Source organism: Saccostrea echinata, unplaced genomic scaffold (genome assembly GCF_033153115.1).
Source record: "Saccostrea echinata isolate AGI-Se365-2 ecotype Australia unplaced genomic scaffold, CSIRO_AGI_Sech_v1 ptg000039l, whole genome shotgun sequence".
Classification (NCBI taxonomy): Eukaryota; Metazoa; Mollusca; class Bivalvia; order Ostreida; family Ostreidae; genus Saccostrea; species Saccostrea echinata.
The window spans coordinates 654,950-675,519 of NW_026889788.1; the positions used below are offsets into that span (position 1 = coordinate 654,950).

The window sequence follows — 20,570 nt, forward strand, 5'->3', positions numbered from 1 at the left end:
CAGAAAACATTTAGCATTTAACATGAATTTCTATAATGATAAAAAATCGTGTAGCTCTAAATTGAATAGTATGATTAAATAAAAATCATACCTTGTGTAATAATTATTATAAATTTCATGAAATACAAATGTTACCAGACAACATGAATACAACATTGTCTTAAAATGTTTGCAAAACATTGTGAAAACGTTACAGAAAAACCAACTCCAAACATCAGAAGTTTTTAACTATTTAGTGTAAGGCGTTACACATGTATATATATAAAACTTCTGTTTTCTTATAAATAGCTCCAAAGTTTGAGTTATGATTGATTTTGAGTTTTGATAATAAAATTTAGACCCCCAAAAATAATAATAAAAAAAAAATCACGGAAATGTGTTCATATTTATCACTTATACCATTGTAAAAAAAATATTTATATATGAAAGAGAGTAAAAGAAAAAAAATTCTAAAAAATTATTTGTTCAACAAAGTTCCTGAATTTAAATAATTCAGTGGAGTCATTTATTTGTGCTATGGGAATTAAGTTCCCCCTTCGATAATGTGTTAATCGAGAGTTAATTGAGTGACACAGCAGGATGCCATGGCCAGGGCTGATGCAGCCGATCCTTGTTGCAAACAATTTCCATGTGATCTATATAGGTCAACAGAATCACAGTTTTGAAAAACCTGGCGGCATTCTTGTAAGACAAAGAAAAGGAATAGGGAAATATCTTACAAATGTCAACGTATGGTATGTTAAATTTTAAATGGTATTCATTCTGTATATTAATTTAGCAATCATATTGTAGCTGTAAATACATATGCATTTAGAATCTTAGATCTTTCATTCTCATAGACTTAGGTGTATATATGTTTGTTGAGTTGAATTTATAAAGTTCATTGGAATTTGAATTAGGCGGGCGATTTATTGTTTGAAAAGTTTGGTTTATTTACATGTATTTAAAATGTGTAAGGGGTTTCAGAACATAATTAAAATATAGTTGGGAATATGAATGGGTGTGGGAGGGGGTCTTAACAAGACAGGGTTAAATAATTCTTAAGAGATGTACATGTAAAATGATTTGTTAGATTTTTTCCGAATTTGTGTTATGTATTACAGAATACAATGCCACATTAAACCTATTTTCTTTTGGAATGGAAAGGAGAGGAAATAATTAATCAATCTCAGGCTTGATTATATATTTGCCAGCAATCAAAGATTTTGAAATCCACATTCTTCATGATAACATATAACACTAATTTAAGATGAATGCAGTGGTTTCAATGCGGGGCGGAGATGATACAAACAAATAGCATGGGTCAGTTCACCGAGACTGGAGAGAGGGTTGAAAAGTGCACCCTTTTAAAGAATACTGTATACAGGGTTATTTTCGCCCCGTGTTATTTTCGCCCTTTCACACTTGCAAACAATTTTGCCCCTTTTTAATTTTGCCCAGTCACAATTTTGTTTAGGAAATTATACTTTTTTCTTTGAATTCGCCCCGTCTTAAATTCGCCCACTTGTGTCAAGGGCGAAAGGGGCGAAAATAAAACGGGGGCGAAAATTTCCCTGTATACAGTAATTAAGAGTAAGTTTTATCACCATTAATGCTAAGAAAATGCAATAATCTTCAGTTAACATATCAACTTATAAATCATTGGACCCGGGGGGGGGGGGGGTGCCCCCCCTTTTTTTTGCAAAGATAGACATAATTATAGAGTTAGTGAAAATTCGGGCTTACCCCCCCCCCCCCCAACAACGTTTTTGTTGGTTTAGACCCCTCCCCCACTTTAAATTTGCTTCCGACGCCTTTGTTAAATATGTTTATACATCTACTTATTTACATTTCTTATAATGAATTTCACATTACATTGTAATAGCTGCTGCTTACAAGATTTACAAAGCATCAAAGACAATCACTTACGATTTAATGAGAGGTGGGACAAAGAGGTCTGATCCATACCTTCCCGGAGGAATTAAATATGATAAGGTATGTTAGAAGATGGTTATCATAAATATATAGATATATTTACACATGTAAATTTTTGTTTATTTATACAACTGTATACCAAAACATACTTTCTTTGTGTTCATCAGATTTCTATATACTAGCATGTGTAGTTAGTTGTCAGATGCCCTAATACATGGATATGTTTAACTAAAAAGAAATGTACGAGTATGAATGGATAATCACTTAGTCCAAGTTTTATGTCCAAGTCTTTGTTTTTCAGAAGAAAATAGAGACGTCCAAGTGAACGACAGAATAATTTCTGATGGAAAAAGGATGCTGTGATCTTTTTGTATTTCAAACAGTACAAATTTCATTTGAAGGAAAACTGTAATTTTATTGTGCAGGTGTTAAAAAAACACTGTTTAGACAACATTAATGAATGGATTTAAATTTATTAAATTATAAGAAATATATTGTTTATTATGTTGTAAAATTGATTTTTTTAAACGTTTTGAAAACGTTTTAAAAAAAGTTTTCCAAACGTTTTTAAAACATTACAGTACAATGTTTTTGCAAAACGTTATAATAACGTTTAAAAAACCACACAAAATAACGTTGTAATAACGTTTTAGAAAATGTTTTCATAACATTTTCATAACGTTTTTATAACGTTTTAATAACGTTGTTGTGCTAACTGGGAAGATACATTACTTCCAAACGCAGTCAAGATTCACTTCCCAAGATTTCAAAAGACAAAGACTAATTTCCCAAGATTTCAAAAGATCAGGATTTACTTCCGAAGATTTGAAAATATCTAGATAACTTGTTACCGTCGTATTACAATATAGGCATACATAACTGCAATCAGGAATCGTTGTTCGATGTAAGTACACAATGAATAATTTTCTTTTATTTTATTTAGATTGTTTTCCTTTCTCATTAAAACAGTAGCGGGTCTCAATCTATTGACGAGTGAAACTGAAACCCTCACGAAGCAGTAAATGTCATTTCTGAACTTGATTTCTTTTAGATTTTTTAATTATTCCTACAGCTTTATTAACATATAACTGATAATCATTTATTGTAATTGTTTTCATTTTTCCATAAATGGAAGCAATTATATTAACGAGGAAACTCAAGTAAATTTATCTCAATAGTAGGATAGTACGGATCCTTTAAAATTAGAACAACCTGAAGTAGGTTTTTGAAAATACATTTGTGCAATTTTGCATTTAAAGGAAGAAAAAAAAACCCCAAGAAATTGCAAGGTTGTTTACTATGTAGTTTTAAAATAACAACACAGAACACAGATAGTTGCATGAAACATTGCAGCTTTTAGGCAGTTTTAAGCAAAGCATGCATTTATATTGTTTGAGTAAATGGGAGTCCGGTCAAGTCGTACACAGACCAACTCATATACAGGTCAACTCGTATACAAAAATTTCCGTATAAACAACGTATACAAAAATTCCCGGTATGCTAAAGAGTCAACTCGTATACAAAAATTTCATATGCATATATAATCAAATACAATTTATGTCAAATATTAAACATGATAATTAATATATATATATATAACGTTAACAAATATTCTTACAACAGATGATATCATTTAAGAAAAGATTAAGTTATATAATATTTTACTGCAAAAGATGACTTTCATTGTCTAAAACAGTGATAAGTATCCATTTTCTGTAAATAGGCTAACAATACGAGTTGACCTGTATACGAGTTGGTCTGTGTACGACTTGACTGTAAATCAGTAAATGTATACCAGTCCACCTTGTGTGTGATAAGGCATCGATAAGTATGATTATTTCACATTGTGTTGAATTATTAACAATCAATTATCATAGTAGTATAATTAGGTAGGTAAATAAAGCTATGTAGGTAATTAAAGGTACCTAGCAATATCTAGTGATTGTACTGGATCTGGTATTATAAGCATTGATTGTCATTATATTATGACCTCTTTTTATATACAGTTCATTATATATTTTCTTTTTTAGAATTATGTTTTGCATTGAATGTGGGGTGGTTTTAGGCCCCACAAACAAGTTTTGTGGTTCATGTGGCGCCCCAGTCTGTGTCAAAAGGAAAGGTAATAACGATAGTGTAGTATTATGCTAGAGATGCATTATACTGTAGGTCAATGAAAAATAAAGTACATATTAGATAATATACTAGTCTTGTACATAACCCACTTTGTAACTTATTGTTAATTAATGTATATTGCAGTAACAACAGAACCTGACACAGTCAAACCAGGGCCATCAAAATGTAAGTTTGATATTAAATAAATACTACTGAAACTTACATATATCGGTTTTAATATGGTCAAAGGAATACTGCATATGTACATGAGATACAAAAGTACAATGTGCTAAAATACTAATTATAAATAAATATATGCATAGCCTTGTAAATATTTTCAAATTGGTGACCTTTTATTAATTTTCAAAGTATGTGTTTGAATAGCTTACCTATAGATATTTTGATATGCTACTTTGTTTATACTTAATACAGCTTTTGATGAGTCAGCAAAAGGATGCTTCTCGCCAAATGGTAAGTACAGATGATATCCGTGTATGATTCAAAATTACAAAACTTTTTTCTTGGAAGAATAATTATTTAGAAATTGTATTTGTTTAATGACAGCACATTTTACATATATATGTTTTACTTAAAGAAAGAGAAGAATTCATTTAAATTATATATTATATTAGCAGGTAAAATCTATCATGACTATCCTTTTACTTTAGGAAGTCCATCTTTGCATAAGAAGAGAGAAGGTACAGTAAATTATATGTTATTGGTAAATTATGAGATAGAAGTCACATTATGATGCCAGTGCTGTATGTTCATAAACAATGCAAATTTTTATTAGAGAAAATCTGGAGACATATAGAGTACATCTGAATAATGAAATGATTTCTAAAAGAACTATGTAGATGCTAAGTTTAGACTCTTGCCTTCAGTTTCCATTTTAAGCTCACCTGAACCGAAGGTTCAAGTCAGCTTTTCTGATCACCTGTTGTCCATCAGTCATTTATTCCTCAGTATGTGAACTTTCCATATTTTTTAAAATCTTCTCATGTTGTCCTCAACCTAAGTCATACTACATACGGTAAATCAAAGATGCAATAAAGGGCAATGTTCTATTTTTTCTTCTTCAGAGGTACAGTCCAAACTTGACTTTTTAAAGGCCAAGTTTTTGGATAGTAAGAAAAAATGTCCAGCAAAAGATTAGGTGGACACACTAAATCTTCAGGGTTGGAGGTAAGAAATTAGGCATCATTGAATCCAGCTTAAATGTGTGTAGTTATTTATGAACTATTTTGTCTTTGTTTGATCAGATATTTATAATAGGCTATCAGTACTGTATGTAGGAAACAAAATATGTTTAAAAGGTGTAATGCACAAAACTGGTCCTTCAGACCAATGGTATATATTTATCTTCAGGTCAATTTTGGTGTATAGTTGATCAGAGCTGAATCCCGTCAATTTTAATCTTACTCCATGGAACATTTTTGCAAGGGCTGGATAAAATATAAAATGTGCTGATTTCATGCACGAAGGCCTCCATTTTTAACTATTTTGTAATCATAGCATATTTCTTTTTTACATGTATACTGTGCATGATTGTTCTATTAAAAAGGGATATTTTATTTATTTTTAATTACCTGGTAATTGAAATGCACTAACTACTAATCTTTTAATTACATTAACAGATTTTGGAAGTCCGTTTTTTGGACAACCGTGGAAAGAGGCTGCAGAGGGTGATAAATGGCAGCTCGTCATTATTACTGGAAGTGAAATCTTCCAGTGCCGTCCCGGAGTGGATGGCTCTCTTAAGTGCAAAGTTCAAGACACAGATTCCTATGGAAGCGATGGTATTTAAAGAGCACAAATTCATTGCACTCAAAGATACGACAAGCGTAGAAGATTTAAAGAACCTATCGAAGGGAAAGAGGAAACATTTTGGTTTTTTTGTTCAAGTGCATGCCTGTAAGTAATTGTAATTGATTTCTATAAGAAAAGAACAATGTGTTAAATACATGTGTGTGGGTGGGTGGGTGTGCGTGTGTGTTATGATATATAATTCTTCAGTGTGTGATATTACATATGATAGTGCAGGGATTTGCTTGAAAGAAATTGTGCTTTTTGAAATACATGCATGTTTTAAGTTACGGTATAATGTTGCACATTATAAAATTAATGCTGTGTAATACATTATACATTAGTTGAAATCATTGTAATGCTGTTATAAACTGAATTACAGCTCGGAAAAAAATGTAAACAATCTTATCACAGTAAGGATAATTTTGTACTGTTGGTTACATATAAAGTTAAATTGCTTTTGTTCAGGATTTGATTTTTTTCCCTTTATATTTTTTTTATATTTTCATTACCAACCAAGTTCATATCCGGGTTAAATGGTTAACATTGCTGTTTACATGTATTTCTTAAATGAACCAGAATCAGCTACTTTTTAATACAAAGATAGGTTCTTGTAATTTTGCAGTTACTGTGAAGATAACAAGTAATTGTTATAGTTGACAGGAATCATGAAGCTACAGATTGATTTATATATATTTTACAATACTAAATTGTTAGAACATTTATAAAAAAAATTAGTGCCACAGAATCATGAAAACAATTTGAAAATGGCTCTTGATTAAAGAAAATATGCAAGAAAAGCTTAAATGAGTTTGATAAACCATAAAGAAAAAGTATAGAAAATAAATTAGGAAGGAATGACTGACAAACCACGATAAAGAATATAGAATCTTTCCTGCTATCCCCTTTTAACTCTGCAATTCCATGGATGTACCTTTGATCATGATGATTAGTCCCAAATGTAATTAAGAAACAGAAGATATTTAAAGCAGGTATGCAGGATAAGCAAACCTAGAAGCAAATGAAAAAAGTTCCAAATTAACAATTTCATTTCTACTGACTTTCTTTATTTGTTTGGAAGTACTATTTACATGAATTAAGATTTTTATTTAAAGTTTGGATTGTTTGCAAATGTAGAAAATGTGGAAATGAAAAGCTGTGCAAAAGAAAAATAGTTTTTTTTTTTAAACCAATCTTGACACAGAGTAATTAAAAAAAGGGTCAATGAAAGTGAAAACAAATACTAAAAGTACCTTGTGAAGAGGGAAATCACCTTGTTAGGACACATCTGCTGAAGTCATGTAAAAGTTTTAATGAATGATGAATATATATATGTGAAAAAAAAAAATATAAGACTGTTCATACCAGCTGTTCAATTCCACATACTATGAAAGTTCTATTGATTCTTCCATGATACATTCTTTAGCGAAACTGCTAATTTTTTTAGCAGCAAAACAGAACAATTTATATGTATCTCTGAAAAATTCAATTAGAGATCGTCTATTATAGTGTGTATTGTATACCTTCTTTTGCAAAGTGTGATTGAAACTGAAAAATCAAAAGTGTGAAACAATTAAGTAACACCCTTTCAATGAGAAACTAGCAAATACACTGTAGTAACTGTTTCATCATAAATTGTATTTATGTTACAAAGGATTGAATTTCAGAGTGATTATCTGATCAATTTTATAGCACATTTGATATTAAAGATCTTTCAATTACTTAATCGTTAAATATGTTCTGTTAAACTTAATTATCATTAAACCTTGTAAAGTTTTACATACCTATAATATAATTGTTATATACTTAAGGGTTATCTTTGTATTTTAAAGGAGAAGACCACTTCAGCCAATGAATCCCCAGTAAGTACTCTTTAATTGTAAAAATAGAAAAATTGCAAAGTTTCACCAGATGAAAAACATTTGAAAGAAATTATTACAAGGGTAATGTACATTATAAAAATGGCCAATTAAGATAATGTTTGTATTCTAAAGGAGAAGACCACTTCAGCAAATGAATCTCCAGTAAGTACAAACAGGATAAATAGGAAATAACAGAATTTTATTGGATGAAAAACATTTGAAATGAAATTGTTACCCATGTTTTGTAAGTACATATAAATTGAAATGCTCATTAAGGTAATCTTTTTATTCTAAAGGAGAAGACCACCTCAGCCAAAGAATCTCTGGTATGTACAACAACTCAAGTGAATTTTTCTGGGCAAATTTTGTCTCTTATTTGTCTTCGCCATTGATGTGGTAAATTTTTCACATTTTATCTTTTCCACAACCACCAGGTCAATTTCAACAAACTTGGCAAAAAGCATTCTTTAGGGAAGGGCTTTCAAGTTTGTTTGAATGAAGGACATTATGTCCCTTTCCAAGGGGAAATAATTAGGAATGTGTATTGGGGTGTTTTAAAAATCTGTTTTTACAAGAGCCAAAAATACTTAAATCATTTATATACCGGAAAGTTAAATAAATGAATTGTTTAAAGTTTAAGTTACCGGTAAGTTTCTTTTAAATCATGACCCCCAGGGGTCAGGAATGGGCTTTACATGGGATCAAAGTTGGTGAAAATAATCATTTACATTTCCATTATTATTTTCTGTAATACATATTTTATTTTCATAAAAATTGGACAAGGCATTTTTATTATCTCCTTGGAAGAAGGGAGAACATATTGTTCTGCTGCTGTTCGTCTGTCTGTAGGTCGATCTACCAACAGTGACTGTTCATTTACTTTGCAGAGGTTGTACATACGGAAATTTGATATACATGTACTAATATCTAAGTCGAGTTTGATTTTGGGTACAAATGAGCAATTTTTGAAAGAGTTATGCCCCTTTGGACTTAAAAATATTCCAATTACATGTATTTGCTGTTTCCTTTCATTTTCTTTGCAGAGGTCTTTAAGGGAGGGGGCATTAGTCTTTTGCCAACATCTCACCAATATAGGATGAAATATAAAAAATGCCACATGATAATCTATATGTCTCTTCATTTGGTGGTTTGAAATGGCAAATTGAATTGTTATTTTTTTCTAATGCGCAATATAACTTGTCTTAGTGGGGGAGAGGGAGTCATTAGATATGCAAACATTAACATTAAACCATTTTTGCTATGACCTTTTACAGAATTTACAGTTAAAGTTCAAGGTTATAGCATATCTCTTTGTGATGACATTGTCCTTAGCATGTTTCTTTCCCCTCTGGTTAATGCCAATCTGGTTCACATTAATTCACCTGAAAGAATGGATCATTACTCCGAATCATTATCATGTCACACTCAAAGGTTGCCTTTAATGAATGTTTGATGCCATATCTCAATATATGGCTTCATATAATAGGAAACAACAAGATTATAAAACCAAGAGCTATCATTGTATCCAAGAAATACTTGAGCAATATGTTAATATTATTTAAATCTGATTATTGTCAGTCACCAAGTCAGTTTATTGATGATCTAGATGCCAGTTCAAAAATGTACAATTTTCTTGATTTATTTAAATGTTATTAATTTATCATATCTAGAAAAGCTAGGTTGATTATGCTTTTGATTTTTAACAGAAGCAGAAACGTCACGATATCATACTGTCTGATTCTTCAGAGGACGAGTTGGAAGAGTCTGTGAGTTTGACTTGTAATATTTTGTGCAAGGACATGTTTTATAGATAGAATGTTTCATCTATATGCAAGTATATTTTTATTCCATTCATGCCTTTATTAATCAATCATTGACTTCTTGATTGGTTTAATAAAATTGTAATTTTTTTTAAGAACCACATTTTTCAGCTGCAGGTTTGTAGCTCTCGGTCTGGAAAAATTTTGGATGCATGACCTTGGGGCTTTAGTGCCTCAATTGAAAAATTGTGTATTTATTGTGCACAAAATGTGCCTAGTTTTGGACTGATTTATATGAAAAATCTTTGAAAAAAAATAGTACCAGTAAATTCTTCATGCAATTTACTACCCATATTGTCTCTTTACTTGCCTCAGACTTTCTCCAGAATACGCAAACCGACCTCGTAAAATGAAGTATGTTAGATTCACATCTAGATTGGCTCTCTGAGGAATATACCGGTACATGTATATAATTGTGATGCAAAAGGGCCTTAAAGCCTTTGTCAGTTTTGATTGCCATTTGTGATGTATTGGTTTAACAGTTTCTAGCATTTTTGCAGTCTTTATTAATTGGCCTTTTGGGTTTGATTTGATGTTGAGTTCCTATATTTTTACATTAATATAGGTACATGTAGCATCTGTTAATAATGATGAAATGCAAATGCTCCATTCTCATTCCAAGGTAACAAAGTGTTACCTTGGAATTATTATCAATTTATCACATCAAGAAAAACTAGGTTGATTATGCTTTTGATTTTTAACAGAAGCAGAGAAGTCTGGATATCATACTGTCTGATTCTTCAGAGGACGAGTTTGAAGAGCCTGTGAGTTTCACTTATAATATTTTGTGCAAGGATTTGTTTTATATTAGATAGAATGTTTCATCTATATACAAGTATATTTTAATTCCATTCATGCTTTTATCAATCAATTATTGACTTCTTGATTGATTTAATAAAATTGTTATTTTTTTAAGAAAAGAAAAAAGAAGACAGAAAATTTGCCACAGACTAGTACACCTGAAAGAAAACGATCTAAACGGGTAAATTAATAATTTCCATAAAACCACATTTTTATGCAGCCTATTAAAACCATTGCGTTTTATGTTTAAGTGATGTCATGACAAGAGGTTAGACTTTCAGAGGCGCATAAGCATGAAAATGTTAATGCATAATTTTAAAGCCTCTAAACCTTTGTCAGTTTTTATAACCATTAGTGATGTTTTGCTTAAACAGTTTATAGTTTTTTTGCAGTCTTTATTAGCTGACCTTTTGGGTTTGATTTGATGTTGAGTTCCTATATTTTTACATTAATATAGGTACATGTAGCATCTGACACTGAAGATATGCCAACGCTCCATTCCCATTCCATGGTAACAAAGTGTTTATATCATTATTCAAGTTCAATTAAACAATTACATTCTACATACATGTAGGTTTTGCTTGAGTTTGTTTTATTGATATTTTCATCATTTATTTGTTTTTATAACTCCACAAACAAAGTTTGGGGGGTGGTAAATATAGGAATTGCCATATCTGTCTGTCTATCTGTCTGTCTGTCTGTCTACATGTATATTGGAAACCGTGTCTAGTCCATATATTTCTTATGGAGAAACATTGAATGTTCTTACTTCACACAAAGATTGCTTATGATCTGAGGGTGTTCCTGATCATGATTTGACCTATTGTCATTTGGGCATGTTCAATGTCATCGAAAGAAAAAAGCTCATGATTTGTGTCTGCGTTATACCTCTCTTGTGGAGAAACATTGGATGTTCCTACTTTATCTAAAGATTCAGTGACTCTAGTTAAATACTTTTTTTGGTTTACAGAAAAAGAAAAAAGGTGTCTGCAGTACAGCCAGTCCTCAAGAATCTCCAGTAAGATTATAATAACAATGAATTTCTGTTGTTTTAAACAATAATCATAGAAGTTTTACCAAGATTTTTTGTTTGATAAAAACCAAGCAAACAGAAATTTTACATGTAAATGTTGACATTTACCAAATAATATTTACTCACAATACCAATCCATTATGCCAGAAGAAACTATTTTGACAATTTTAGCTCACCTGGGTCAAAGGCTTGAGTGAGCTTTTCTGATCAAAATTTGTCAGTTGTCTGTCATCGTCAAAGTTGTAAACAGTATTAATTTTCATCTTCTTCCCCAGAACCAAACTTAGTACAAGGTATCATTAGGTGAGGGGGATTCAAGTTTGTTAAAAGTGAAGAGCCACACCCTCTCTCAAGGGGAGATAATTAGGAATTTTTGAAAATTTATTGGGTGGTGGGGGGGTTTCAAAAATTTTCTTCTCATAAAACATTTGGCCATGAGCCATACGTGGAAGCACCCCCAGGTAGTGTAGATTCAAATTGTTAAATTCATGGTCCCCATTGGTAGGGTGCGTCAAATTTTTACATAAAAATATATGATGATTGAAAAATCTTCAGAAAATATTTTCTTTAAAACTTATAGGTCAGAAATGCTGTTACTTGTGTGAAAGCATTCCCAGGTAGTGTTGAGTTCAAGTTGAGTCCGCAATGGAGGGTCAAAATTTTACGTAGAAAAAAAATCTTTCAAAATCATTTCTTTAAAACTAATGTGATACTACAATGAAATCATTTTGATCCAATAGGGGCTATATATTGAACATAAAAATATCTAGAGTGAAATGAGAAAACTCATTTATACAAGCATCTTTTACTTCATTGTCCAGATTTATGTTTGACTCCATAAAGCTGATTATATAATGGCTTTTGTTGCTCAGGTGAGCGATGTGGCCAATGGACATCTTGTTCAGTGGGAGGGGTGTATGGTGCCTTGAGCAATTTAAACTTAATGTATACAATCCCTGGATCAAGTTTAAATGTTATGTAGCCAAACAAACCACTAATGTTTGGATAATACAAATAAATAAATGTTAATATATGAAATTTTTCGCTGTCTTTTAGATTTTAAGTTGTTCGTATTCACTCTTATCTGGAAAAGCATGCTGTATGTTTAAATTCATATACCTGTAAAAGAAGACAGATAATGGATTTACCTATTCTGATTTTGCAGATTAAGAATGACAGTTCAGATCTGCCAGACATTCCTGTAACGGTATGTGTGACATTATGAATGTACATTTTATCTTTCAAAGTCAAGAGTCTCTGATTCGATCCACACTTATGTATAGCGAAGCAAGTCAGAAGCTTATGCTTATTTATGAAACATTAATATTCACATGTTAAATTTTGTCCCTTACTTTACCATTAAAGGACACAGATGAAGGCAAATGTACAGATGAGAATAAGGTAATTATTTTTTTTAATTTTTAGCTCACCGAGACGAAGTCGGGGGGAGCTTATGCTATACCCCTGGCGTCGGCATCAGCGTCCGGACCTGGTTAAAGTTTTTGTTGCAGGTCCAGTATCTAAGTTATTACTTGTCCTATCTTCACCAAACTTGCATGGATGATGCATCTGGACCTACTTATGGACTTGAAAGACTTGGATGCTGAATCTGGGCCATGAATTTCAGATGCTGGAGGAGGTTAAGGTTTTTGGAGCAGGTTAAAATTTTTGGTGCAGGTGCCCTTTGATAGCAATTTCTAAGTTACTACTGGTCCTAACTTCACCAAACTTGCATGGATGGTGCGTCTTATAATACTGATGCACCAGACAGGCTTGAATGCTGAATCTGAGCCATAGGTTTCGGATGCTGGAGGAGGTTAGGGTTTTTGGAGCTGGTTAAAGTTTTGGGAGCAGGTGCCCTCTGATGATTATATCTTAGTTATTACTGGTCCTAACTTCACCAAACTTGCATGGATGATGCGTCTTATGATACTGATGCACCTGACAGGCATGAATGCTGAATCTGAGCCATAGGTTTCGGATGCTGGATGAGGTTTTGTTTTTTGGAACAGGTCACATGTTTTATAGGTAATAGTACTGTACTATTTCAAACTTGCATAGTTGATTTAACTATAATATAAACTAGTTCTAATTGTAACGGGGACCGTTACAGATGTTTCCCAAACGCTCCCCAACTCCCTTTTTGTGCCAATTTCCTTTAAAACTTTTTTTTAAGATGCTCAGTTATCGCAGGATTTCATAAAAAAAAAATTTAAAAGCTACAATGATATTTTTTGTCATTAAACGCATTGCACGCAAACGCACGTGCATACACATGCAAGGTGATCATTGCATGTTGTCTAAACTATTAACATATCTTTATATTCTATAATATAGCTAAGAATCAATAAAAAGTCATAAAAATATAAATGTTACCGTTTTTCAAATACATTGTTCATTTTTCGCATTGCACTTGCGCAAATACATGCAAGCACGCCCTTGCATTCAATCTTGATAGTAGTATCATGTAGGAATTCATTATTTCTATTCATATTCTAAATTTCATCCTGTTCTGTTGAGAAACAACAAAGTTATAGGCATCTAAAGTTTCAGCCAATCAGATTGCAGCACACGTAAATTAACATGCTTTTATGATAATTCTTATATTTCATGCTGTAGATCTTCATAATGTATGACTATGTTCAAAATTTCAAAGGATTATGACGTAAAACAAGAAAGATATTGAGAATTTAGTTTCAGCCAATCAGAGCGAAGCACACGTGCATGCGCGTAAGATCTTGCTATTTTGACCACGTCATCTTGTTGATATTACTAATATATCCATACATTGTGAGTTTCAAAAAATTCCATCAAGAAATAGAAAAGTTAAGGCTTCATTCATTATATTGGTAATTTCACATGTTGCACGTGCGCGCTCTTGCCAGCACACGTGCATGTACGTGCTTTCATGAACATTCTTACATATCATGCTGTAGACCTTCATAATGTGTGACTAAGTTCAAAATTTCAAATGATTATGACGTAAAACAAAACAGATATTGAGACTTTAGTTTCAGCCAATCAGAGCGAAGCGCACGTGCATGCGCGTGAGATCTTGCTATAATGACCATGTCATCTTGTTTATACTACTAATATATCCTTACATTATGAGTTTCAAAACATTTCATCATAAAGGTTACAAACAGTAATCTGGAGATGTTTTTTTTATTTTCAACATTGGAATATCGCAAATGAAAATGATGTCGTAAAACAGCCTTCAATGTCTTATCTATTCAAATCCCGACTATATAATAAAACAGTTATGGACTCTTTTGGTGTTGAATATGGTTTGTTATTCACCAGAAAAATATCCATATTGACCTCAGCTTCGCCTCGGTCAATATGAATATTTTTTTTGGTGAATAACAAACCATATTCAACACCAAAAGAGTCCATAATTGTATAATATCACATGATATTGTATTATATGATATGATACAATGTTGTATCAAATTATATTGTATCAATTGATACAATATCATATAATGTATCAAATATGATATAATATCATACTATATTATACAATTTAATATCATATGTTACAATATTGTGATGTATTATGTGATATGATATTGTATCATATAATACTATATTGTATCATAAATAATGATATAAATTGTATTATGTGATCAAATACAATAATGTATACAATAGGATACAATGTCATATCATATGTTACAATATCATATTGGATCATTATTTATAACAATATTATATTGTATAATATGATATAAATTGTATCATAGGATGCAATATCACATTTTATTTTATTGTATTGATAAACATTGAATCTTATAATACTATAAAATGAACATATGGTTATCATGCAATTTTTTAACATATGACAATACGATATTGTGTCAAAACAGTATCCATGAATATCTAAGATCATTAACAATGATTTTTATATAATATGATAAAGTTGGTCTCAAAAAGGTGATGCTTCCCCTTCATAAAGGTGATGCCTCGTCTCGGTGAGCTTTGTAATCTGTGATTACCTATGTTTAAACTTTATAAAGGTACATGTGTACTTAATTCAAGGTGTTTTACATGAATGGTAGAAATGTGGGTGTTACTTTTCACTGCTTCTCCAAATTATCGTAAGACAGTCGGTGTTAATTTTAGATTAGGTAAAGGTATGATCAAGCATGACAGTGTCACCTGAATAAACAACCCATTACTCTGGTCCCGTGTCTAACGCCTGGGGCCATTTAAATGACCTAGTAGGTGTTAATTAGGTGACGCTTGCCTGTACACAGCCACTTCAAGGTATCAATAGTAAAAAAACAATAGATTATGAATAACAGGACCCTAGACTCATTTCGAGCGATCAAGAACTTTGAGCCATCAAGAGTTTCCTGTATATGATTCCATAAAGCTTTCAAAATTTAGAATACACATAATGTTTATCTATTTATACAGAGAGATGATGATGATGAGATTATGAAAGAATTTGAGGAGGTTTGTATTTTCTCTTCCTCTCCGATTTTCCCTTTGTATTCTCTTTCTAATGCTAGCTTGTTCTCTCTCTCTCTTTCTCTTTCTCTCAGCTACTGACCTTACCCTGTGTGGTGTCCAGAAAAACAATATAAGCTCCACATCTTTCCCTGCTTGCTTTATTTTGATATTTTCCCTGAATTATTACAGATGATGCAACAGAGGCAGGAAAGGCAGTTGGTAAGCATAATTGACATAGGTTTGTACTGTGTGTGTCCAGCTCATAAGAATGAAAATACAAAGTTTATACTGTTACTGTGCTAGTAGTAAATCAAGTTTCCATGCATTTGTGCAAACTATAAACTAGTAATTAGATATGGTGTGATATTTCAGTTGTCAAGCAATTTTTTTATGATCATAATGATATCAATTGAAAAGTATTGTAAAATATGTTCAAGATTCATTTTTGAATTAAGTCTGTTTTTGATAAAAATAATGAAACTAATTAAAAGGAAAAAACTTTATCTTCTGAATCAAGACAACATGATAAAATGATCATCCCTCTATCCTGGAAAACAGTAAAGATCACAATAATTAGGTACTATTCATGGAAGAAACTTGACATGTGAAATACAGAAGTTTATATCTTCTAGAAAATTGCAGGCATTTCTCAAATGCTTTTCTAGTATTTGTCAATGTTGGTTGGCTTTTCTTTCAAATGTCTTAATATGTACAAGGTTTTGAAAATTAATTTTTGATTATCCAAGCAGAAGAATCAGTGGAGCTGTCAAACTGTAATGGATAATTAATTTTCATTTATTTCAATTCTAAATGTTTATAAAATTTAATTATGGTAAAAATATCCCCCCCCCCCTCAAAAAAAAAAAAAAAAAGAAGAAATTATAAATGTTTTATGTTGGACTTATTTCAAACTAAACTATAGATTTCTTTTTGAAGTTCGCACAGAGTTCATTCCTATACTTTCCAACCAAAGATGAGCCCCAGGTTCAACTCTGCGTTGTGTACGAGAGCCATGGGGGTCTTGCAATTAACAGGCCATTCAAACTGAATGATACAGTAAAGGTATGTCAAATAGAATGGAGGGGGTTCAAGCTAATACACATCACACTTTTTAACATGATGGGCTGAAGATCCACATATGGAATCTTTAAGTTTGACAGGTACGCAAATTGCTATCATCAGTGTAAGAAGAAAAAGTTTTATATTAATTTACAAAATAAATACCAGAGAATATATATGGTTTTTAATTTTCACTTTCATACACATTGATGAGCAATGCCTGTGAATAATGAAGAGTTTAATAAGTTCATATAATTAATTAAAGCGTAACACTGTTCGTAAATAGGTATTGACAGCCGTATATCTATTTCATCGCCACTATCTCTACAGCCCAAATATAAGCCGCAGACCTCTTACAGTTTTAAGTATTTTGCTGTAGAGGTCTCCCCTGTGTGGATGTACCACTTGCCTCGCTGTGTTACTTGGTCGCGATGAAATTATCAAATGTTATGCTAAATGGATAAACTCAGGTGACCTATTGCTATCTGTTTTCGTCCGTCGTCGTGCGTCGTGTGTTAACATTTGAACATTTTTAGCTTCTTCTCTGAAACCACTGAACCAATTTCAACCAAATTTGGCATATAGCATGTATGGGTGAAGGGGAACAAAAATTGTGAATTTCACGGTCCCTGTCCCCCTGGGGTCTGGGAAGTTGGTCAAAAACCACTAAAATTAGTGCAATCTTTAAAAATCTTCTTCTTTACTCCTGGACATCAAGTAGTTAAACTGTTGGTATGATCGTAATCAGCATTGAGTTCTCTACCAAAATTGTGAAATTTATGGCCCCAGGGTCAGGGGTTCTTGTGCTAGGGCGGGGCTAAACAGATTATATAGTGAAAATGCATTATTTCTTTGAAATTCTTCTTTTCTGTTTGTGAGCATTAAATAAACTAACCAAGTGCAAAGGTAAGTTGAAAATGACCGCCTTTTCCAAAATTGTGAATTTCATGGCCCCAGGGTCAGGGGTTCTAGTGCTAGGGCGGGGCTATATAGATTATATAGTGAAAATGCATAAATTCTTTGAAAATCTTCTTTTCTGTTTGTGGGCATTTAAAATAAACAAACCAAGTGTATAGTTATGTTGAATAAGACTGCCTCTTCTCAAATTTTGAATTTAATGGCCCCAGGGTCAGGGGTTCTAGTAGTAGGGTGGGGCTATATAGATTATATAGTGAAATTGCATAAATTCTTTGAAATTCTTCTTCTCTGTTCATGGGCATTAGATAAACTAATCAAGTGCATGGCTATGTTGAATAAGGCTGTCTCTTCCAAAATTGTGAATTTCATGGCCCCAGGGTCAGGGGTTCTAGTGCTAGGGCGGGGCTATATAGATTATATAGTAAAAAATGAATTATTTCTTTGAAAATTTTCTTCTTTGCTCCTGAGTATTAAATAAACTAACCACATAATTACGTAAGTACTTAATTATGTTGAATAAAGCTACCTCTTCAAAAATTGTGAATTTCATGGCCCCTGGGTTGGGGATTCTGGCGTTAGGGTGAGGCTTTATTGAATATATAGTGAAAATGCATAAATTCTTTAAAACTCTTCTTTTCTGCACCTGAGCATTTAACCAATAAACTATGTACATAGTTATGAGGAGGAAGAATGCCTCTTTGAGATTTTTGAATTTCAGAGTCCCTGGGTTAGAGATTCTTGTGTTAGGGGGTGGGGGGGGGGGCTCTGATGTTTATATAGTGAAAATGCTTGAATTCTTTGAAAATCTTTTCCTTTGTTATTTGGTATAATGCCAATGATCTTAGTATATATTTATGAATAAACTGCTTCTTCCAAAAATGATTAATTTCCTGTCCCCTGGGGCAGAGGTACTTTGGGGTGGGGGGGGGGGTAACATAGTCTGAAATAATTTAATGCTTTGAAGTTTGCACTTTGGTATTAATCAACAGCATGATGAAATAAAATTTTTAAAAATTTCCAAAATTTCGAAAGATGTGGCCCCAGGGTCAGTGGTTCCTGTGGGATGGGGAGCTCAACTATGGACCCGCCCTCACATAAGAAGCCCTGACCCAGGGGCCATGAAATTCACTAAAAGTGGAAATGCATTTTCTCTTTGTTGCTCTGATCTACCTCTGGGTTTTAAGTAACCAAAATTAGCATGCTGAGTGTATAATTATGATAAGCAATGGTGCCTCTTTCAAAATTGTAAATTTCATGGCCTCTAGTTTAAGACATGAATCAAATTCAATTGTTGGAAAGTTGTTGCATGATACTCAGGTGACCTATAAGGCCCATGGGCCTCTTGTTATGAAATTATTGGGCTATAGGCTTCAAAATGTAATGTTATCACAGACAAAGAGAGTTGAAAGTGTAAATATTTAGAAATAGAATATGTACATAGAAAAGAAATAAATGCATAAAATCCAAAGACCACGAAAGGAAAACTACACATCAAAACTACACGTCGAGTTTCATGTGTGCAATTGGGTGTAACTTAATCGAATGGTTTATATAACTGTGTGATGGTGCCCATTTACGAGTAGGGTTCAGCTTTAAATTGCCCTTTCAATAAATCTAATAGGTATAATCCCTGTTTGCCCTCAATAGATTTGATGATTTGGATTTAAATTTTTAACTTACTTGCAAGGTTAATTGTATTATAATGAGTAATTAATGCAGTGCAAATCAACACAAAGTACAAGTCGTGCAAGTTATTATTAAGTAATTATTTTATATTCTTTTCAGAGCGTTTTCAGCTGGATATGCGTGGAGGTCGATCCTGAAATTCTCCCCCCCCCCCACGTTTTCCACTTGGAGTGTCGCACACCCACCAACTGCCCTAACCCCAGTTGCCCGCACATTTATGAACTAAAAAACAACTTCAAAGTGAAAGTGGGGGACTTGCCAAATATATTATACCTGCATGAAGCGGTAGGTATTTCAGAAACCATCATTAATTGACAATGCCCACTAAGAATTGACAATGCCCACTAAGAAAATGCATTTTATACTTGCATATACATTGCTATCACAAAGTAAGGTTCTTTATCATTTTGTAATGAAAAGTTGAACACAAGCAAGAATTGCTTTTGCATGAACAGACATAAATTAAGTCTCATAAAAGAATTGATACAAAATTTGAATGAAATTACGTGAGGAAATTTATTCTTCTCTTTTTTTTTTTTTATAGTATTTTGCCACAGAAGAAACTTTCACTGGATTTGGGGATGTTCTCATGTAACAAGAGAATATAAATTTGTAGCAGTTTTTTTTTTCTTTTCCCCATCACATTTGTATAGAGTACCATTTTTCATTATTGAGCATTTGATATCATTATGAGCAGAGATTTTTTTTCATAGACAGCAATATGGCTGCTTTGTATCAACCATTAATAGAGCGAATAAAAAAACAGAAAATATCATCAATGCATGGATTTGGAAAGGATTAATGTTTGGAATGATCCTGTACAATTTAATAAACATAAAAAATAACACAATATTCAATTTCTTCTTTATTATATCTTATTATTATATCAGTGATCAACTGTTTATCCTCAAATTGAATGTAAAAAGTGGGTATCTTGACAGAGGAACTATTAAAAATGAATCAAGGTCAGATATAACCAATGTACTATTATTTTTGTTCTCCATCGCCCCAAAGGGAATTTTTCACTAAATCCACTTTAATGTGGATAAAAGTACACGATCAAAATACACCTTTTTAGAATTTTAAAATGGTACCTAT

At 32.2% G+C, this 20,570-nt stretch overlaps 1 protein-coding gene and 3 long non-coding RNA genes across 4 annotated transcripts; all 4 read left to right on the forward strand.

Annotated features, from left to right (window-relative positions):
- Positions 1-3,707: 3,707 nt before the first annotated feature.
- LOC133200419 (uncharacterized) lies at positions 3,708-4,192 on the forward strand. The gene is made up of 3 exons (XR_009722930.1): positions 3,708-3,742; positions 3,945-4,036; positions 4,174-4,192. It is a non-coding gene; the product is annotated as an uncharacterized LOC133200419 (long non-coding RNA).
- Positions 4,193-4,195: 3 nt separating this feature from the next.
- On the forward strand, positions 4,196-5,160 carry LOC133200420 (uncharacterized). The gene is made up of 4 exons (XR_009722931.1): positions 4,196-4,215; positions 4,462-4,500; positions 4,698-4,727; positions 5,112-5,160. It is a non-coding gene; the product is annotated as an uncharacterized LOC133200420 (long non-coding RNA).
- Positions 5,161-5,759: 599 nt separating this feature from the next.
- LOC133200421 (uncharacterized) lies at positions 5,760-9,458 on the forward strand. The gene is made up of 5 exons (XR_009722932.1): positions 5,760-5,943; positions 7,668-7,697; positions 7,830-7,859; positions 7,994-8,023; positions 9,404-9,458. It is a non-coding gene; the product is annotated as an uncharacterized LOC133200421 (long non-coding RNA).
- Positions 9,459-10,092: 634 nt separating this feature from the next.
- On the forward strand, positions 10,093-20,067 carry LOC133200399 (uncharacterized). Its single transcript, XM_061336205.1, has 11 exons — positions 10,093-10,281; positions 10,434-10,499; positions 10,776-10,829; positions 11,289-11,336; positions 12,517-12,558; positions 12,717-12,752; positions 15,774-15,812; positions 15,999-16,028; positions 16,746-16,871; positions 19,572-19,757; positions 20,017-20,067. Exons 3-11 carry the CDS (start codon positions 10,803-10,805, stop codon positions 20,065-20,067), a joined length of 585 nt encoding a protein of 194 aa, XP_061192189.1. The 5' UTR covers positions 10,093-10,281; positions 10,434-10,499; positions 10,776-10,802.
- Positions 20,068-20,570: the final 503 nt, after the last annotated feature.

Excerpts from the sequence above, each read along its gene's own strand:
- LOC133200399 (XM_061336205.1), top strand. The coding sequence starts at position 10,803 with ATGCCAACGCTCCATTCCCATTCCATG. Across the intron at positions 10,830-11,288 it reads CGCTCCATTCCCATTCCATG|AAAAAGAAAAAAGGTGTCTG; the intron begins GTAACAAAGTGT and ends TTTGGTTTACAG. Across the intron at positions 15,813-15,998 it reads TTATGAAAGAATTTGAGGAG|ATGATGCAACAGAGGCAGGA; the intron begins GTTTGTATTTTC and ends GAATTATTACAG.